The 21,641-nt window shown below is 53.7% G+C and overlaps 1 protein-coding gene across 1 annotated transcript; it reads left to right on the plus strand.

Annotated features, from left to right (window-relative positions):
* The first annotated feature begins 7,731 nt into the window (after positions 1-7,731).
* LOC120388689 (sphingolipid delta(4)-desaturase/C4-monooxygenase DES2-like) lies at positions 7,732-20,540 on the plus strand. The gene is made up of 3 exons (XM_039510693.1): positions 7,732-7,916; positions 16,917-17,659; positions 20,067-20,540. The coding sequence occupies exons 1-3, from the start codon at positions 7,835-7,837 to the stop codon at positions 20,208-20,210; spliced, it is 969 nt and encodes a 322-aa protein (XP_039366627.1). The 5' UTR covers positions 7,732-7,834; the 3' UTR covers positions 20,211-20,540.
* The last annotated feature ends 1,101 nt before the right edge of the window (positions 20,541-21,641 follow it).

The raw sequence follows: 21,641 nt of genomic DNA on the forward strand, positions 1-21,641 counted from the left end.
CAAGCGTGTCCTATACTGAGCGAGTGTGTGTGTGTGTGTTGGGGGGAGGCTTAATGTTACATTCCCCCCTCTCCCGTTCCTGCCCTAAGTGCAAGAGCAGCGGACCAGAGAGATACCAGGTGTGGGACAGGAGAGTTTTGCAAATGGAAGCATTGCTTCCTGGTTAACCAAAGCTCTTCAAGGCGGCTTCCTGCTCAGAGAAGGGTCAGCAGCAGCACAAGCGTCCCACCATGGCCCCCCTGGGAGACTGCCTCTGTCCTGCGGGGGAGTGGCGCTAGAGGGTACATTTATTCACCATGCAGTGGAGGGGCTCAGTAGGGGGCGCTCTCCACTCGCAGCCAGTGCTGGCCCCGGTGCAATGCTAGGGGGCGCTGTGTTGCAGGGATGGAGGCGCTCTCCCTTGGCAGTACATGCTGACCCCAATACCCCAGTGCAGTGCTAGGGGGCACTGTGGAGCGGGGGGTGGGGGCACTCTCCCCTTGGAGTCAGTGCTGACCCCAATGCTGATCCTTTCCCTCTTGCCCCATAACCACCCCCACCACTTTGCCCCTTGGCAGCTGTGGGCAGGGACCCACGGGGAAGAAGCAGCCTGGTTAGAGGAAGCAGAGCCCAAAACAAGAGGGTTGGCACCAGGGCCGGCTCCAGCTTTTTTGCCGCGCCAAGCGGCGAAGTGGGGGAAAATAAAAAGATAAAGTCGCGATCGGTGGCACTTTGGCGGCAGCTCAACCATCCCGCTTCATTCTTCGGTGGCAATTCGGCAGCTGGTCCTTCGCTCCGAGAGGGACTGAGGGACCCGCCGCTGAATTGCCACCAAAGATCCGGACGTGCCACCCCAAGCACCTGCTTCCTGCGCTGGTGCCTGGAGCCGGCCCTGGGTGGCACTGGGGAGGGGAGTCCCAGAAGCAGAGTCCTGGCTCGGTGCTACCGGGAAGTGGCAGAGGAGAGAAGGGAAGCTGGGAGCACTCAGGGTGACTAGCCTAGAGAGCGGAGCCCTGGGACGGTCCTGTTTTCTAGCAGGCACAAGCAGCCAATTCACCCCTTTTGTTGATCTGGATTAGTTTTCCTAGATGTTCCAGCGTAGACAAACCTAATTTCAAAGACTGAGGGTATGTCTACACTACGGGATTATTCTGATTTTACAAAAGCAGCAAAGAATCCTGTGGCACCTTATAGACTAACAGACGTTTTGCAGCATGAGCTTTCGTGGGTGAATACCCACTTCGTTGGATGCAAGAGATTTTACAGAAACCGGTTTTTTAAAACAGGTCGTATAAAGTCGAGTGCACGCGGCCACACTAGCACATTAATTCGGCGGTGTGCGTCCATGTACCGAGGCTAGCATCGATTTCCAGAGCGTTGCACTGTGGGGAGCTATCCTGTAGCTATCCCATAGTTCCTGCAGTCTCCCCCGCCCATTGGAATTCTGGGTTGAGATCCCAATGCATGATGGGGCAAAAACAGTGTCGCGGGTGATTCTGGGTAAATGTCGTCACTCAATCCTTCCTCCGTGAAAGCAACGGCAGACAATCATTTCGCGCCCTTTTCCCCCTGGATTGCCCGGGCAGACGCCATAGCATGGCAACCATGGAGCCTGTTTTGCCTTTTGTCACTGTCACCGTATGTGTACTGGATGCTGCTGACAGAGGCGGTACTGCAGTGCTACACAGCAGCATTCATTTGCCTTTGCAAGGTAGCAGAGATGATTACCATCCCTATTGCACCATCTGCCATTGTAAATTGGCGATGAGATGATGGTTATCAGTCATTTTGCACCGTTTGCATTTGGAAATTGGCGATAACGGTTATCAATCCTTTTGTACCGTCTGCTGCTGTCATGGGTGCTCCTGGCTGGCCTCGCTGAGGTCGGCCGGGGGCGCATGGACAAAAATGGGAATGACTCCCTGGGTCATTCCCTTCTTTATGTTTTGTCTAAAAATAGAGTCAGTCCTGCCTAGAATATGGTGCAAGTGTACAGAGAGCACAGCCGCTCCGTGTCGGAGCCCCAGAGATCCCGCAGAAATGATGAGCTGAGCTGCATGCCATTCTAGGGGGTGCCCCTGCAACAACCCCACCCGTTGCTTCCCTCCTCCCCCAACCCTCCTGGGCTACCATGGCAGTGTCCCCCCATTTGTGTGATGAAGTAATAAAAAATGCAGGAATAAGAAACACTGACTTTTAGTGAGATAAAATGATGGGGAGGCAGCCTCCAGCTGCTATGATAGTCCAGGCAGTACAGAATCTTTTCTTTAGACATGAAAGTGGGGGGGGCTAATGGAGCTCAGCCCCCAGTTGCTATGATGAGGACGGTTACCAAGCCTTCTGTACCGTCTGCCGGGAATGACTGGGAGTCATTCCCATTTTTACCCAGGCGCCCCGGGCCGACCTCACCGAGGCCAGCCAGGAGCACTCACGGGCTGCTGCTGCTGATGGATACCAGTCATTTTGCACTGTCTGCCACCGGGAAGGGGATGCTGGTGTTCAGCGCTGCAGCACCCCGTCTACCAGCAGCACGCAGTAGACATAGGGTGACATTGAAAAAAGGCGAGAAACGATTTTTTTCCCTTTTCTTTCGGGGGGGGGGGGGAGGGTGTAAATTGACGACATACACCCTGAAACACCCGGGAAAATGTTTTTGACCCTTCAGGCATTTGGAGCTCAGCCATGAATGCAAATGCTTTTCGGAGACTGCGGGGACTCAGTCCCCCCTCCCTCCCTCCCTCCATGAGCGCCGTTTGATTCTTTGGCTTTCCGTTACGCTTCTCACGCAGCACTGTGCTGAGTCCCTGCTGTGGCCTCTGTCTATCATAGCCTGGAGATTTTTTCAAATGCTTTGTCATTTCGTCTTCTGTAGGGGTCACCAAATGAAATTAATAGGCAGCAGGTTTAAAACAAATAAAAGGAAGTTCTTCTTCACGCAACGCACAGTCAACTTGTGGAACTCCTTACCTGAGGAGGTTGTGAAGGCTAGGACTATAACAATGTTTAAAAGGGGACTGGATAAATTCATGGTGGCTAAGTCCATAAATGGCTATTAGCCAGGATGGGTAAGAATGGTGTCCCTAGTCTCTGTTCGTCAGAGGATGGAGATGGATGGCAGGAGAGAGATCACTTGATCATTGCCTGTTAGGTTCACTCCCTCAGGGGCACCTGGCATTGGCCACTGTCGGTAGACAGATACTGGGCTAGATGGACCTTTGGTCTGACCCGGTACGGCCTTTCTTATGTTCTTATGTAACGGAGCTCTGATAGAACAGATTTGTCTGCCCATACAGCGATCACATCCGTACGGTCCATGCTGGAGCTCTTTTTGGATTTGGGATTGCATCGCCACCCGTGCTGATCGGAGCTCCACGCTGGGCAAACAGGAAATGAAATTCAAAAGTTCGCGGGGCTTTTCCTGTCTACCTGGCCAGTGCATCCGAGTTCAGATTGCTTTCCAGAGCGGTCACAATGGTGCACTCTGGGATACCGCCCGGAGGCCAATACCGTTGATTTGCAGCCACACTAACCCTAATCCGACATGGCAATACCGATTTCAGCGCTACTTCTCTCGTTGAGGAGGAGTACAGAAATCGATATAAAGGGCCTCATTGTGTGGACGGGTGCAGGGTTAAATCGGTTTAACGCTGCTAAATTCAATTTAAACGCGTAGCGTAGACCAGGCCACAGTAGCACCATAGGCAACACCTCCCTTTCTTAGTAAATCCCGTCTCAGACAAACAACATCCCACACACAGGGCCTGAGCAGAGTATCTGCTGATGGCTCCGTGAGTCAGAGGTTGATAATGCTTAGCAGGGAAAGCTCATCCCGTATCATTGACTCAATCTGTTTCTGCCCATCATCGCTTGCATAAAATTGCCTTCCAAGTCTCAGTATTATGCTGGCACGTGTCCCTGATTTCCATTCTCAGTTTACTTTCTGTGCCGCAACCTGGCACCTGACAAGTTGGTGTTGATTCTACTTGGCTGCCAAGTTTGGGTGGCTGGGCTTGGGCCCGCGCCTCTCTATGCGCAAGAGCCCCTACGCACTTGGCAGTAGCTGGCCCAGAGCCGATCGGTGTCTTTATGGCTTGTGAGGTTCAGCAAACAGGGCTCCCTTTCCAGCTGTTCTTTAGTGAGAACGCTTCGTCTCTGAGCATGCCTGGATGGGCTATTATATGGAGATATACCTATCTCACAGAGCTGGAAGGGACCTCGAAAGGTCATCGAGTCCACTTCACAGCAGGACCAAGTACCGTCCCTGACAGATTTATGCCTCAGATCTCTAAGTGGCCCCCTCAAGGTTTGAGCTCACAACCCTGGGTTTGGCAGGCCAATGCTCAAACCACCGAGCTCTCCCTCCCCCCAAAAAAGAGAGAAAAAAAATGTCACCACCAACTGCGCCTCCCCGCCAGCCGTGCCTCTCCGCTAGCCATCCTGCTAGCCCCTCACCAACTTGTCTTCCGGCCCCCCGCCACTTAACACAGCGCTCAGTGATTTCAGCTGTTAGTAGCGGGGGGAGCCTCAGTTCTGGCACACTCAGAACCACTAGCCCAACGTAGGGCTAATGCTTAGACCTAGGAATCAGTGATTTCAGCTCTGCAGCTCCTAACTGAGTCAAAAATTGTTCTATTATTACACCATGGAGAGAGTTTGGGGCCCTCAGACGGGACCCACGCTACCAGGTACACATACCTGACCCCAGCCTCTCTCCCCACGCTCGCACCGAACGTAGTTTACGCTGGGAGGAGAACCTTGATGAGGGGAAGCTCCCCTGTGTAGGGGCAGGAGGGGTTTCTGGGAAACCAGGGAGCTGGTAGCAGGAGAAGAGGTACCGCTGCTCCCCCTGGGATAAGGGGTTTTGGACTGAAGAGGAAGGATGGAAAATGCAAGCCTGGGACAGACAAGGTAGGAAGTTGTCCTGGGGAGAGACAGGAAGGTTTAGGGTAGCACAGACCATGGCTGCAGGAGTTCGGGGCCCTGGACTGGAAGCCGGAGTACAGGGTGGGCCTGGGTTCCCCTATTCCTGAATGAATGGTACAGGTGGGCAGTGATCTCAAAGACTGGCCAGGAGGACCATTGGTCTCAGTCATGGAGGGGGGTGACTCAACCAAGGAAGTGGATGTACGAACTGCCTGGGACTTTGTTAGCACCCCGGATGGGGAGGACTCTTGTGACTTGGCCGGGAAGCTAAGCCATCAAGACGGGTGCTGCAGGAGCAAGAGAGGGGGCCACAGAGCCAGACGACGAGCCGAGAAATGGCCAGAAGAGGGCGTGGGGCTGAAAGAGCTAATCCCCAGAGCGGCCAGCAGGAGGCGCCCCTCGCTGTGAGTAGCGAACCCTGTGACGATGCCGTTTCTCAGTATTGCCAGACTCTCCGTTGCTTGCGCTGTGCCTCAGCTCGGGGCCGCTTCTCTGCGTGAGATCAGAACGGGTATCGCTCAAACACGGCGGTTTTCTCGGGGTTACAGTCCTCCCTGAGCAGTAACACCACAACCAAAGTGGGAGCATTTTCAGGTGGCAGCTGTCAGACCATGTTATATAAACCTCCAGAACCGCCTCCTCCCACTATGTGCACTAAAATGGCTACTTTTATGTCCTTTTTTAAAAATCTGTTCCTGCAGCTTTCGTATAGATGTGGAAGCCTCGTCCCCATCGTCTCCGGTCCTCAGCAAGATTATCAGGGAAGGATAAAGGCGAGGCGGGAGTGGCTTGCAACCCTCCCAGTTCTGTTTTTGTTTTTTTTAATGCTTTTAACTCGTTTACTTTTGTATCCTCACTGAGGTGCAGTGCTCAGGTTCCAGCTGACCGGTGGATTATGGTTTCTTGTCTGGGTTTAGCAGTTTGCACTGTTTACTGATCTGCTGGGCCCCTGACAAAAACAGCCACTCCTTGCCTCATGCAGAATGTGCTTTCCACCATGAGATTAGAAAGATGGATGATGGGTGGGTGGCTATGGAGATAGATGGATGGATGGATGGCTAGAAAGCCGAGAGTGTCTTCCTTGTGAGTATGCTGCAGGCTCTTCGCTTCAAGAACCAGAGTGAGACTAGTTTAAACCAGGACTCTCTTTAAGGGCCATGATGGCTCCTACCGACTGGAAGCAATGTGCAGGCAGGCTTGGAGTGGTGTCCGCATCATGGGATGTCCTCTGGGAATTATGCATGATATACTACAGAAATGGACTCTCGGGAAGGTGAGCTGGAATGGATTTCCTGAGTGGAAAATTGCCGTGATGAGCCTATTGTACTTCGGGATTTGGGGGAGAACGGTTTTACCGTAAGGTTTCTGTGGACTATTGTACATGTCCAGGAATAAATTCTGCGCCAAGTGTGCCAGGCTTCTCGCATGCTCATCGGACAAGGACTGGGAGACCCTCAGTGACAGTGAAAGCAATGCTAAAAGGAAGCGCTCCCTTTTCCCCATTAACACTTCATTAGCCTGTGGAACTCAATGCCACATGATGTTCTCGAGGAAAAAAGTTTAGGAATATTTGGCTGATGTTTGCCTCCAACCTCAGCCCTCTTGCTTCAGGGTGAAAACCAATCACTTTTCCCTGCTGAGACAAGGTGGGGGAGATAATATCTTCTATTGGCCCAACTTCTGTTGGTGAGAGAGACCAGCTTTTGAGTTTACACAGAGCTCTTCTTCTTTCCCTACCAAACAGATTATTGCACCATTGATGACTGGGTGGGGGTGGGGGGTTGTTCCTAGAATTTTGCTCTGGAGCAGCTGAGACTAGCTGCTGTCAGAGACAGGATATGGGTATTGCTGGACCTGTGATCTCACCTGGCAGAGCAATTTTTTTTATAAGTGCCATAGAGCCAAAGATACAGGCAAGTTACTTCACTTCTCTGGGGCTTGTCTACAGAGGGACGTTATTCTGGCTTGGGGTAATTCGATGAAATACTCATTATATTCACCCACTGTATAACCCAATGGTTAGGGCACCTACTTGGGAGGGGGGAGATTTGGGTACAAGCCGCTGCTCTGAAGCAAGCCAAGCAAGGATTTGAACCCAGAGCCCACCCGTCTCCAGCGGGTGAGGTGAGCACCAGGCGACGGCGGCTGGCTGGTTGGGAGAAGGAATTCCATCGTGGAGCCGAGAAAGCTCAGCCCAAGCTGCCCCTCTTGTGGGAAAAGCTTTGGGTTTGACGGCTCGGCATTTTCTGTCCCGTCCAATGCCTCCCGACCGGCCGTCCTTGCCACAGCAAAAGCCTGTTTCCCAGGAGCTGTTCCAGTCCATTTTCCTGTGTGGACGAGCCCGTGGTTGTGTCCTTTTCCTCCGGCACATCGGTGCGGCTCCTGGCACCCGGCGGGACAGTGGTGCCGGGTCACTGGAAGCCGCATCTTCGCGGTGGCTCTGCCAGCCCGTTTCCCAAGAAGAAACCCCCAAGAGCCTGACTTTGATGGGCCCCCTCAAAGGCTCTGGAAAGGACGCCCAGGCCGGTCGCATCAGGCCGTCGGTGACCATGCAAGGGAACGGCCGCACAGCCTGCGGCAGCGCGTCTCGGGGCCCAGGTTTGCAGACTCGGGCTCCCGTTCAAAAGAACTGTGCGTAGATGCCCCCTTAGTGGCCAGAGCCATTAATTTGGCCCCGGGCCCAATACTAGGAACTTACAGACCAACTCCACCCCAGGGAGTTCGGATGCCCAGCCAAACAGGTCTGGCAGGTGCTTTGGGGAAGGGCAAGCAGGAAGGCGTTTCAGCTCAGGCGGGTGTCTGCGGTGCGGTGCCTCTGGGAAAGTCAGTGAGAGGATACAGCACACCCGCGCAGGCGACACTGCCCCAGCCGGGAGTCCTGGTTCCTTCGCCACCGTGGGAACTGGGCCGGTTCCAGTGGAGAGGACGCAGCATGGGGAACCGGGTCACCAGGGATGACTTTGAGTGGGTCTATACGGATCAGCCTCATACAGAGAGAAGGAAGGAGATCTTGGGTGAGTCTGGGTTGGGTTGGTACCACCATGGCTCCTGTCTGGAAGTGGGATGGTGCTGAGGGAGGTGGATCAGAACCAGAGGCGAGCAGGAGGGGGAAGAGGGTCAGAACCAGAACTAGGGACAGGGAGGAGGTGGGGGCCAGAACCAGAGACAGGGAGGAGCCAGAACCAGAGACAGGGAGGTCAGAGGGACAGGTGGGGGAGGGATGGGTTGGGAACAAGGAGATCCACAGAGAGGTGCGTCGGAACCTGGGGGGATGAGGGGGTACTGGGGAAGGAGGAGGTGGGTCAGAACCAGGGTCGGGGGAAGATGGGTCAGAACCAGGTGGGAACCGGAGCAACCAGAGAGGGAGGAGGCGAGTCAGAACCAGCGGAGGAGGGAGGTGGGTCAGAACCAGCTGGTGTTGAACGTAGAGAGTTGTAAGCAGCTCTCTTGATATTAGGCCAGGTCCACACTGAAGCTGGGCTGTGGTAGCCTGTCCAGTGTAGACAAGCCCTTCTACTGAGGTTAGTAGAGATTTGTACATCGGTAATTAACTCCTCACTGTGACTATCTGTGGGGCAAATCGATTATGCTTAGGGTGATCATATTTCCCAAAGGGAAAAGGGGACCCGGTGTAGGGCTCACCTGAGGTTCCCCCCACGCACACACATGGGTCTGACCCCAGGCACTCAGCTCACCTGAGCCCTGCCCCCTGCTCCCCGCGCAGGTATGGCCTGAGCTGGTTGCCTGAGACCTGCCTGCCCCCCTGCGGCTGGCGTCACTGCTCTGCCAAGGCCCCCCCACAGTGTGGTGCTGGCATCGCCGCTCGCCCTCCCATGTTTCTCTGCACCGCGCTTTTTGGACAAAAGTGGGCATTGGTCCCATCCCAAGCTTCATCAGTTGGCAGGAGCAAACGGGACAAATGCCCAATTGTGCCAAAAAAGTCGGGATGGTCAGGACAGGGCTTTAAAAAAGGACTGTCCTGGCCAAAACGGGATGTGTGGTCACCCTAATTATGCAGGGATTAGTTTTTGCTTCAGCGTGATTTTGGACAGGGAAGCTCTGAGACTCTAAGAAGCATGGAGGTTGCTACAGGAAATGTTACTCTGCTACCCTCTCCTGGCGGTTCTCACAAACACACAGCTGCCTAAATCCACTGGGACTGTTGTGGAGCTTCTCCTGCTCCAAACCCCAGATCCCTACCACTTGAGCTTCCGGAGAATCCCCACCAGCACTTAGCAATATAGGCCCAATGACACACAGTAGCAGTTTTCATCCCGTCCAGCGGAGGGCAACATCCACATACACTAGCCTGAGCCTCATTTTCAGTCGACTCCGCTCCGTTGGGGCAGGAATGGAAAAGATTCAGGTGACTTTAAACCCTCTTTGTGCTCCCCCTATTCTGGGCCTTGCTCTCCCCTGGTGTCATTTAGTGCAACCTCAGGGCTGCTGCTGGAATCCAAGCTCCACACCCTGTGGTCCCAGTGGGGACAGAGAATAACCAGCACACAGTATACTCTGGCCTCACCCTGGATCCACCCCCTATGGGCCCTGGGGTGGAGGGAGACAGAGAGAATAGCTGAGCTGTGTCCTTAAGCCAGCACCATACTGGCAGGGGCGCCCCCTGCATGGAGGGGATGCTTAAAGGCTTGCGGAGCCAGCTCAACCCCCACGCCTCTACCCCAGCACAAAACGCAGGCCCAGGGTGACAATCAATGTCTTAGCACAGTGATACAAAGCCCTGCGCTGAGGCGACAGAACTCCGCCCCGAATAGACCTGTTTGCAAAGCCAGGGGCAAACCCCTGCTCAGCTAATATCCCACGGGAAGTCAGGGTAGAACAGCACCAACGTTCAGGGGCTCGGTGGCTGCAAGGGACAAGATCAGAAGAGCGGATGGTAAGGGCCCTGCCAAATTCGCGGCCGTGAAAAATGCGTCACAGACTGTGAAATCTGGACTCCCCCGTGAAATCTGGCGATTGTAGGCGGGGAGGGGTGTCCCAGTATTGCCACCCTTACTACTGCGCTGCCTTCAGAGCTGGGCAGCCAGAGACCGGCTGCTGCTGGCCGGGCACCCAGCTCTGAAGGCAGCACTCTGCCACCAGCAGCAGGACAGAAGTAAGGGTGACAAGATCGTGACCCTCCCCCACCCAATAACCTTGCAACCCTCCCTTCCCCCACCTCCTTTTGGGTCGGGATCCCTGCATTTAAAACCCCGTGAAATTTCAGATTTTTTTTTTTTAAAAGGAGTTCTTGTGGCACCTTAGAGACTAACAAATGTATTTGAGCGTAAGCTTTCGTGGGCTACGGCCCACTTCATCGGATGCATAGAATGGAACATATAGTGGGGAGAGATATATACACATACAGAGAACATGAAAAGTTCACTACAAAAGTTTTTTCTCTTAATTAATTAGCCTCTTAGAGTTGGTAGGACAACTCCCACCTTTTCATGTTCTCTGAATGTGTATCTATATATCAAGGGTCAGCAACCTTTCAGAAGTGCTGTGCTGAGTCTTCATTTATTCACTCCAATTTAAGGTTTCGCGGGCCAGTGATACATTTTAACGTTTTTAGAAGGTCTCTTCCTAGAAGTCTATAATATAGAACTAAACTATTGTTGTATGTAAATTAAAAACCTTATTTACAACGTTTAAGAAGCTTCATTTAACATTAAATTAAAATGCAGAGCCCCCCGGACCGGTGGCCAGGACCCGGGCAGTGTGAGTGCCACTGAAAATCAGCACGCGTGATGCCTTTGGCATGTGTGCCATAGGTTGCCTACCCCTGATATATATCCTCATTATATGTTCCATTCTATGCGTCCGATGAAGTGGGCCGTAGCCCACGAAAGCTTATGTTCAAATAAATTTGTTAGTCTCTAAGGTGCCACAAGGGCTCCTGTTCTTTTTGCAGATACAGACTCACACGGCTGCTACTCTGAAACCAGATTTTTAAAAAATCCTCTGGCTGTGAAATTTACCAGACTGGATCTTGAATTTGGTAGGGCCCTACTGATGGGGCTTGATTGGTTTTTTTGGGGGGGCTTCACGAGTTGACCTGCTCAGTTATCAGTCACATCGCTTGGGTCAAACTTTCCAAATGGCTCGAGGCCAGATGTTCCCACAGGCCCAGCTGACGGGGTGACAGTTTGCAGCCGGATTTCCTATAAAGTGTTAGGGATGTCTTACGGGGTCGAGAGCAGCAAATTTAAAGGGATTGCATGTCTGTTGCTAGGAAACCATCAGCTGTAGCGTCTATCCTGATCAAGGAAACCCGAGGACTCGAGAAACTCCCCCGTGTTGCTCCCTCTCTATGTTCGTCCCCCCAGGACAGAAGATTTGACGCAGATCAATAGTAGTCAGGTTTGACAATGAGGTTACAAACGGCGCGGCCTCCTTTGCTGGGGCCAGTCAGACCGAAGGAATTTGAAACGTCAATTCCTTCCCTTTTTACCATGGGAGGGTGGTTGGTTTGTGCTGTGGCCTTTGGCGCCATTTGGAGGGATCGTTAGATGAAGCCCAGAGAGGTCAGGTTGAGTTCTGCCGCTCTGCAGGCGCCAGGTGAAATCAACGTGAAACTTTGCACAGGCATCATGCCCTGCAGCTTGTGTCACCATTTTCCACCGGTACAAAGTGGGGGGTAAAAGCTTCGTGCTGGGGGCAGATTCTGGCGTTTTCCACGGACACGACCAGCCTTTACTCCAGTGCAGCGAGAGGCCAAATGTGCTGGTGGCGTCTTACGACCCACTTTGCACTATGACCCCCCCCCGCGGCGAGAGGAGATCAGGGCCCTGGTCTGAGACAACAGACACAGCGTTGAACAACTGACTGCTGTCAGCTATAAAAGGCACTTGGCACAGTGCTGCTGGCAATTGCCACTTTGAGGCGTGCCCGGGTGGTGCATTCAGAAAAGCCCTCTCATGACTCATCTGGGTGGCGAGTGTGTGTGATTTTTTTGTGTGTGTGATCGCCCAGTCGCTGGGGAAACTGAGGCAGCAAACACAGGCGGCTGCCAATCTTCTTTTCAATAACAAGATCCAGGGATTAATGATTATTATTATCAGTCAATCTCAGATTGCTTTACAAGGGGAGGCCAGTATCAAGAGCCTTATTTTATAGATGGGGAAACTGAGGCAAAGGGACCAAGTGACTTGACCAGGCTCACCCAGCAGCAGAGGCCGAAGTAGACCCCAGCTCTCTTGAATCCTACTCCCGGGCACTATCCACTAGGCCACACTGCCTCCCCAAGATGCTACCCTCCTCGAACTCGCTCACTGCCAGGCATTTTGTCCAGCCCTCGGATCGCTTTTGCGGCTCAGATTGAACCCCCGAAACCCAGCCCAGACTCAGCCTGCTGCACTGAGGGCCTGAGGCAAACCTCAGTGGGGTCAGGGCAAGGTTGTGTATTGATGGCAGTGGGTGTTGAAGCAGGACCCATTGTGGCTGTTCTGGCTCTCTGCGCAGGGCGTGGGTGTTTGCATTCACCAGGCGCCTTTGTGGCTTTTGTAACGTGCAGGTGGGGTGGGTGCTGCTGGCACAAAGGTGGCTGCCTCTTGGCGCTAGGCGGCGGGCTGGCTCATGGCAACGGGGCTCTGCACACGCACAGGCAGGCTCTGCCGGTTGCCCCGGGAGGTGCTGGGCGTGACGCACAACAGATACCCTGCAGCGCCGGGCCAGATCCCTCCCGGGAGCAGCCCCGTTGGGTCGGTGGCGTTGCCGGCCTGCGCCAGGGAGGGAGGGGTTAGCCCCAGCGGGGGAGACGTTCCAAAGAGCTCAGCATAGAGACCAGTGGAGAATTCCCTGCTCCTCCAACCCCGCGGAGACCAGTGGAGACTTCCCCCTCCCTGCCCCACTGAGACGGATGGAGACTCCCCCCGCCACATTGAGAAAAATGGAAAATTCCCCCCTCCCTTCCACGGAGAACAACAGGGAAGCTCCTCCATTGACACCCCCATCCCTCACCCTATTGATGCAGTAGAGGCTGTTGGGGGTCTGAGAGAGGGTGACCACACGTCCTGTTTTGGCCTGGACAGGCACCTTCTTAAGCCCTGTCCCGGACGTCCTTTTTTGGCCAAACCGGGCATTTGTCCCATTTGCTCTTGCCAGGTGCAAGTTGCTCTGAGCAGAGGGCAAGAGCAACCGTTACAAAAGCCCCGGTTTGCCCCCAAAAGTGGTTCGCGCCCCCCCAGTGGGGTGCGGAGGAACATTTGGGGAGGCCAATGGCAACACGAGGCGCTGGGCGGTGCGGGGCTCGAGCAGCAGGCGGCTCAGGTTGTGTGTGTGTGTGTGTGTGTAACGATGGGTTCCAGGCGTATTTGTGCCCTGCTGAGTCTCAGTCAAATGCCAGCTGCCGGATCTAGCAGCCATCCCCGGCAATATCACTGAAATGCACCTGTGCCTGGGGTGGAACACGGCACTTCCTGCCCAGCAGGTTAGGACTGGAGGGGAAGAAGACGACGTATTACATTGTCGCTCCAGGGGATTTTTAATGGAAGATGAAGACAGTTAGCCCCGAGATCTGGGTTGGAACTCCTCCGCTTTTTGGCAGCGTCAGAGTAACTCCGCTATTAGTAAGCGGGGCTGATGCAGGGGAAAGAGCACCCCCTACTGGCTGGCAGGCAGCATTGGGCTCCTGAGCCTGGAGACGGGTCACCGCTCCAACACGCACGCAGCTCGGCACATTCCACTGAGGTTGGGCCACCTTCACCTGCCCCCAGGGTGGCGGGAGGCCCACGTTCTGCAAATCCCCCTATTTCTTCCTTTGGCTTTGGTTTCGCTACGTCAGGCCCGACTTGCCAATCCCCTTGCAGCTGCATTCCTGCCCCAGCTCATGCCTGATCAGGCTCGCGTTCCCGCCACTGATCCGCTTGACAAGGAACACGGATGGGTTTGGAACCGGAAAAACAGGGTGAGGGCCTAGCTTGGTATCACCCCTCAGCTGGGAGAGGCAGCTGCTGGTGTCACGGGGTGGCTGGCCCTTTCCGGGGAGACGGCCCTCGGCCCCACCTGTGACATCTTCCCAGGTGGGGGAAATGAGTTGAGTCATGTGACGGACTGAGGCCAGATGTAGGGGGCTAAGGGAGAGTGCCATCGGAGCTGCTAATATTTTAGCGAGGGAGAGCCAGGAGCGCCTGGCCTGAGAGGTGCAGAGAGCACAGGGACTGTCCGGGAAGGAGGGCCGGGGACTCCTGGCTCAAGGAGAACAAGCTATCTGAGCTACTGAAAGGCCCAGCTGGGAGAAGGCAGCGTGGCCAACATGTTTATGGATGAAAGCCCCGATCCTCAGAAGGGAGCTGGGCCCCTAAATTGGATTCCCTCTCCCCAACTCCAGCAGGGGCATGTTTTAAAATGCTAGGGACTGGGCGGAGTTTCTGAGGAGCCCTTTATGAGAGGGAAACCGAGGCAGGGCTCTGCTGAGGCACCGCAGGCCGTGAAGAGGCGCTCGGGAGGAAAACCTGTTTACCCACCCACTTTCTGACCTGATCAAACAGGGGGCCCTGAGGGTTGTTCCAGGTGAGAGGGAAATTGACAAGGGAGTCTGGTTCCTGGCAAGGAACGTTTAAAATCCCTGTTTCCCTGAACACAGGGAGGAACAAAAACAAAACAAAAAAACCAAACAGGACGCAACTTCCTTATAGCACCAAGCTCAGGTTGCTGGTTCAGGCGGCAGGTGTCTGGCTTTCCGCGTCTCTCTCTGGTCCTCCATATTGGGCTGCATCTTCCCCCCTGAGATCTCTCCCCTCCTGATTTACTAGGCAGCTCATGTACCTGCTTTGCCTCGGGTGCAGCTGCTTAGCTGTCTCTCACAGCTAACTTAAATAAGGCGTGGGTGGGGGTGACCACACTTCGGATGAGGTCTAACCCCACCCTGCCCAAGGGATAGCATTTGTAGCCTGCTGTCTCCTCCTCCCCTTCTCTGCTGCGTAGCACTGGGGATTGGCTGTCTAAGCCCAGAGGGCGGGATCTAGTCTCTGGTATTTTGGTGCCTTGTTAATGCCAATGGACGAAGCTGGTTCAAAACCAGGTTGGCGTCACTCCCCAGCTAGTGTCAATCAGGCGTCGTTCCGTTGGAGTCAGTGGGCCAGATCCCCAGACAAGTCAAAACCATCCCCTCCCTTGGGATCCAAATTCCTTTCAAAGGTCTGATCCAAACCCGAACTTCCCTGGAGGTTTTTCGCCTTCCTCCGAAGCATGGGGCAGGGGTCGCTTGCTAAGGAGTGGGTGGATCGACTTATGTGGCCTGCATCTTGCAGGAGGTCAGACTAGATGATCATAATGGTCCCTTCTGATCTTGAATTCTATGATTCTATGATTCTATGATTCCCAAGCCCATAACGGGCTGAATCCAAACCTGCACCCTACGTCGCCCCGTTGTGGGAGAGGCGAGCCAGGATTGGGTTTGGCTGCGAATAAAGGGGATTTTCTGGGGGTTTTGGTGGGGTTGTGTAAAGCAGCTGGTGGAAGAGATCTGCCGAGAACACAATTACAGCCAAATCCCGTCTCTTCTGTCCGGTGCGGGACCACACAGAGCAGAGCAGCCCTCCGGGTCTGAGTTCAGCTCAGGTCCATCTTCGACATTTTTCCAGCTGCACTTCTTGGAGATCAGCGAGCATGCGGGAGGACATTGGTTAGAGCTGGTCGGGGACCTTTATGACTGAACTTTTTTGTTGATTCATCAAAACCAAAATTTGCAGGGTCAACTTCCCTGCTTCAGTGGCCAAGCTCAAGAGAGAGTTTAGATTCTGTAAAAGAGGGAAGATTCATAGATTTATTATTATTATTATTTTATTATTTTAAGGCCAGCACAGACTGTTAGAGGAGGACCTTGAATCCTGGATTTCTCCATATCCCAAGTGAATATTCTAACCGCGGGGCCAGCCCAGTGGGTCCGTGGCTGTCTCCCTTGTGTAGTTTCATAAGAAAATTTGAAAGCTCTTCATCTGGTTTGGTTTTCCGATGTGGAATGCAAACAAATTTCCAAGCCTCCCAATGTTTTGTGAAAAGGGGCTTGTTTTTTTCCAGCCGGCCTTGCTACTGATATAACAATAGCGGTTCACAAAATCAAACCACACACACACACACTCCCAACCAACATGTTTATATGGGCACAAAACGTGCCCGTAGACAGATGGCCTTGAAAATGTGACGTGAGCGTAACCTGCTGCAGGAGCAGCTGCTTGAGTTTGCAGAGAGCCTGGGACAATTGCTCTGCAGGGTGGGATCTGCCCGGCTCCACAGGAGCTCACTCAGAGGCCCAGCAGTAGCAGTCCTTTAATGTGGAGGGGACGAACAAGTCCACTTGCCCGTTAAAGCAGGTGGGAGAGGATCAGGTTAGCAGCTGGGAGCAACAGTTCGTTCTGGCACCACCAGAGGGTGGGTTTATCACCACGTCCCCATCCCTGGGGTATTCCATGAGGACCCAGGGTTTTACGTGCTTCGACTAAAGCAGAGCTCTTACCTGTCTGCTTCCGACTGGCTGTGCATAACCAGAGCTTCACGGTGTCCTCTATGTCTGGGGAGCTCAGCGCTCAAAGGTGCGGCCTCTAAAGCCATAACCCCTGACCAAGAAGGAGCCAAGGCCAAGATAAATCTTAGATGCTGGAAACCAGGAAAGATTCATAGATTTTTAGGGCCACCTGGCCACCATTAGGTCATCTAGTTTGACCTCCTGTATAACACAGTAAGGTACCATGATATTGGAGCGCCTCACAGTCCCCCCATGATACGTATGGGGAAACTGAGGCATGGATCCACAATGGCATTAAGACTCCCTGTGCCCATTGATTTCAGTGCCTAAAAATTATTGGCGATCTTGGCCTAGGGGACTTGCCCATGGAATCTGTAGCAGAGGAGGGACTTGAACCCCCGTCTTGCAGATTCTCAAGATTGCCCCCTGGCTACCAATGCATTGAGCGCAATGGCTTGTGTACGGTGGTACCGGGGTGCCATACCACCATTGGCAGGCTGGATCCCAGCCCTGTCCTTCCTGGGCTAACGTTTCTGTGTCTCCTCCACAGCCAAGTACCCTGAGATCAAGAAGCTGATGGGTCCAGATCCCCAGCTGAAGTGGGTGGTGTCCCTGATGGTGCTGACCCAGCTGGTGGCCTGCTACTTGGTGAAGGACCTGCCTTGGAAGTGGGTCTTCTTCTGGGCTTACGCCTTCGGGGGCTGCCTCAACCACTCCATGACGCTGGCCATCCACGACATCTCCCACAACGTGGCCTTCGGCAACAAGACGGCCAAGTGGAACCGCCTCTTCGGCATGTTCGCCAACCTGCCCATCGGCGTCCCCTACGCCACCTCCTTCAAGAAGTACCACGTCGACCACCACCGCTACCTGGCCGGGGACGGGCTCGACGTGGACGTCCCCACGGCCTTCGAGGGGCGGTTCTTCCACTCGCCGCCCCGCAAGCTCCTCTGGCTCTTCCTGCAGCCCGTCTTCTACATCCTGCGGCCCCTCTACGTCAACCCCAAGCCCTTCACCGCCCTGGAGGTGATCAACTTCGCCGTGCAGCTGGCTTACGACCTCTTGATCTACTCCTTGTGGGGGCCCAAGCCCGTCTTCTACATGATCGCCGGCTCCACGCTGGCCATGGGGATCCACCCCATCTCGGGACACTTCATTGCCGAGCACTACATGTATCTCAAGGGTTATGACACCTTTTCCTACTACGGGCCCTTGAACTGGTTGACCTTCAACGTGGGTTATCACATGGAGCACCACGATTTCCCCAGCATCCCGGGCAGCAAGCTGCCGCTGGTAAGAACCTCCCTGCCCGCAAGCGTCGGGCTGGAAGGGGTAGAATCCCTGGGAAAGTGGGCGGAGCCTGGCGGGGAACCAAAAGACCCGCCCCCTTAAAACGGGGAGGGGCCACGGAGCCTGGAAATCAAGGGAATACGGGTGAGGTGGGGGGTCGGTGCTTTAATTTGTAATGAAAGAGGCGCTGGGGCTTAAGCAATGGTTTTAACATTCAGAACGGATGCGGCAAGCCTAGAGGTGCCAGGGATCAGCCCGGGCACAAGTTAAGCGCTGAGTGGGTGTTGGGGGGGCTGGATAGTGATTGATATCCCCCAAGCCGGCACAGCCCAGATCCCAGTGGGGCGAGCTCGCCCCTCCGACTCCCAGCGTGCCCAGGTAGGAAAGCAAACCTTGCTGTCTGTGTGGGAACGGAGGCTCTTGGAAGGGGGGGCCTGGGGCTGGGTTGGGGTAGAAAAGCTCTTGGTTTGGGGGGGGGTTGTGGGGGCTGTTGGTGTAGGGGAGGGCTTCTGGGAATCAGGACCCCGGAGTTCTTTTCCCAGCTCTGCAAAGGGTGCGGGTTCTTGTGAGTTAGAGGTGGCTCCTGAGTCCTCGTTCAGGGATGCTGTGCGGGCTAGTGGTTAGAGCAGGGAAGCCAGGCCTGTTCCCAGCTCTGCGCTATCATGGCCTCATCGCCAGGGCGCGTCCTCAGGCCTTGCATTGTGAGGGACTTTGCCTCCCCCCACTCACTGTCCAGTCCCGGCCCATGTCTTCTCCTCGCTCCCTCTTGGGTCTGCTGGGGCTTGGGCCTCTGGCCAAGCCCTGGAACAATGTACTTCCCTTCTGGGGTGCTCAGCGTCCCAGCTGATGTGCACAAAAGGGCCTTCCCCGCTCCTGCTCGCCTCTGTGTTCCTCGCTCTGTTGCCCCAACAGAGTCCAACTCCCCAGAAGGGAGCTCCCCCTTATTTCTCCCTCCTCCGCTGAATAGCTCACAAAGTACTTTACAAAGGAGGGCACTGTCATCGCTCCCATTTTATAGCTGGGGAAACTGAGGCACCAAGAGGGGAAAGCCACTTGCCCAAGGTCACCGGTAGAGCTGGGAACAGAACCCAGGTCTCCTGAGTGCCGGGTGACTGCGCTACCCACTAGGCAACACTGCTGCTCACATAGCAGTCCCCTCGCTCCCCAACTTGGCTGGCATCCGTAGGGTGGATTCCACCCCTTTGTTGGTGCTGTTGGGAGGATCTAAGTGGTACCGTGTTGCCCTCCAGTGGGGAAGACATGCTACTGCACACTGGTGCTTTGCATCTTCAGAGGCTGCAGACTGCAATCCAGAGGCTCTCAAGCAAGGGGTGTGAGCCCCTTCCCTTTCTGTATGGATAAAGGGGGCCATGAGGATGGGGCAGGGAATCCTGAAATTCCTGGGGGATGCCCTGAAACTTTTTTCCCACTGTACTATGTGATTGACATGGAAAAGGCTGATATCCGCCCCCGCCCAGCCTTAAATCCTGCTATGTAAGAATGACGGTTTCAAGGGTCACCCCTTGCAATCAGATATCGAAACTGAGAAATCAATGATAAAGTCAGGTACCTTTGAGGATGTCTTGTTTTATTTGCAAGGGATGTGAAATATCCATCCTGTTTCCCTGAACCCAGCAGGAGCCAAGCAACAGGAGACAGGTTGCTTGCCCACAGCCCCAAGCCTCTTTCCAGACAGTACAGTGCCCAAAAGCTCTTTCTCTAGGCTTCTCTCCAGGCCATATGCTATGCTTGTCCAGGCTGTGCCTGGAGCATCTGTCTTTCTGTATGCATCTTTGCTCGGCTCACTCTCCCCACGACCTGTATTCAAGCAATATCCAATTAAACCCTCTTCCCATAGAGTTAAAATTAATGCATGGCCTTGGATGTGCCTTTGTTTTGGGCAGAGATTAGTGTTATTTCATAAATGAGCCTAACTGCTTCTAATATCTCTTAAAAGAAGGGTGGTGGTTGCACCCAGCAGCTTTAAGATTCATAGGTTTGTATAGGTTTAACCCAGCCATATGTGGTGTATTGTAAACTTACACTTAAATGTATAGCTTGTGATTTTAAAGGGTTTTCCCATCCCTGCTTGCAGGCTATGGGGTTCTGAAGGGAAGCATGTGATCAGAGCAAGGCTGAGGTGACTTATGTCTCACTGTTTTTAGGGAGCAGCCTGTTTTGTCTCTCTCTGTTTTGTGTGTGTGTGTGTGTGTGTGTGTGTGTGTGTGTGTGTGTGTGTGTGTTGGATTCTCAGAAATAAAGCTGTGATTTATGTTTGTATCTAACTTCTCTGTGCATATGCCATGAACGTGACACCACAGAATGCTGGGCTGTTGTGCATCTCCATCTAAAAGTCCCAAGGGCAGAGATTTGTGTTCACTGTCAGACCCCCGTGTGTCTCTGCTTCCAGGTGAAGAAGATTGCTGCTGAGTACTACGACCATCTGCCCTACCACACCTCCTGGGTCTGCGTCCTCTGGGACTTCGTCTTCTGTGACTCACTGGGGCCCTTTGCCCGCGTGAAAAGGAAGTACAAAGTGGCCAAGGCGGAGTGAAACAAGAGGGTCACCCAACCAAGCTCCCGGCTCTCCAGCCTCTCAGGGGACGGGGGGAGGTTTGACATCAGGGGAGTTATTTATACCTGTCGTCTAATACCAGATGTGCATGCACTTCATTTAAGGGTCAAATATTGTCAAAGACTCCACTGACCGAGACACGAGTCATTAGGCAGCCTCATCGGGCCACGGGAGCACACCTCCTACTAGTGTACAATTACCCACGCTCCTCCCAGCAACCCACACAGGGGATGTGGCCAATGGTACTGGGGGATGGCTGAGAAGGGGGTGTGGCTAGGGCATCTCCTGGGATCCCCAGCTGCTGCTAACAGTCAGCATAGATTAGAGCAGCCTTCAGGCTGCTCTGTGCCAAGGACTAGTTTAGCATCCAGATGACTTTCCTGCCACCTTCATTCGCCCCCCCCCCCCAACTTCTTATCAAATGGGCCCCAGGCAATCTGGAGCATCGGCTGGTACGTGTACATAGGTATTACTACGGGCCACCAAAGATACCTCAAGTCTAGGCTGCAGCTTTACAGGCCTGATTCCCCGCTCCCTCAAAGAGGTGTGAATCTGGAATGACCCCCGTTGAAATCAGTGCCATTGAACAGGCGTAAATCAGGAATAACTCCGCGGGAGTCAGTGGGGCTTATTCATGCCTCCCTCACCTTGCCCTAGCACTGATGTAAATGAAATGAGAATTGGGCCTCTTATAAAATGTGAACTGTAATAAGTGCATCCCCAGATCTGCAAGAAAGGACCATGCATACATAATGCAAAGATACAGCTCTACTTAATTAGTCATGTTCTTTATATTAAAAGTAACTCGGGGAGAAGCTTCTGTTGGATCTGTACCTTTTTTAGCTCCTTTGATGGAAAAAAGAGACTGAAACGATTATTTTTTAACCCATCAGAATGTCAACTCTGGTTTGGTTTCTGCTGGAGGGCTGCTTGGAGGTCTCCAAGATGTCACTTGAAACCACTCCTGGAAAGGAAAGGGAGAGGCTGGCAGTTTAACAAAAAGCGCTCACCTCCCACCTGTTTGTTGGGTGCTTGAGTTTGTTGGTGTCAGTGGGGCTCTGGCTCTGGATATTTGCAGACCTTTAGTCCATACAGGTCTTGCATTATCTCTGCGTGTTTGCCATGGTGGGATCATTTGCTTACAAGTGACGGGTGGGGTTTTGAAAGTGTAAATTAAGTTGGAGTTGTCAGATCTTACTGTGAAAGGGCAGGGGGGAGGGGAGATTTGATGTGGGAGCTGGGTTTTGTTAAAAATAATGTCTTATTTTATAGGGTCTTTCATCCTTAAGGATCCCAAGAACTTAGTGCTGAGGTGTAGCAGCTGTTTCGTAGCTGTCGACTTCAGAGCGGGTAGTAAAGAAGTCCCACCTCCGGCTGAGATTGCTGGGCAAGTTTAGAGAGCTGAACGGA

The sequence above is a fragment of the Mauremys reevesii genome, linkage group 22 (assembly GCF_016161935.1).
Source record: "Mauremys reevesii isolate NIE-2019 linkage group 22, ASM1616193v1, whole genome shotgun sequence".
Lineage (NCBI taxonomy): Eukaryota > Metazoa > Chordata > Testudines > Geoemydidae > Mauremys > Mauremys reevesii.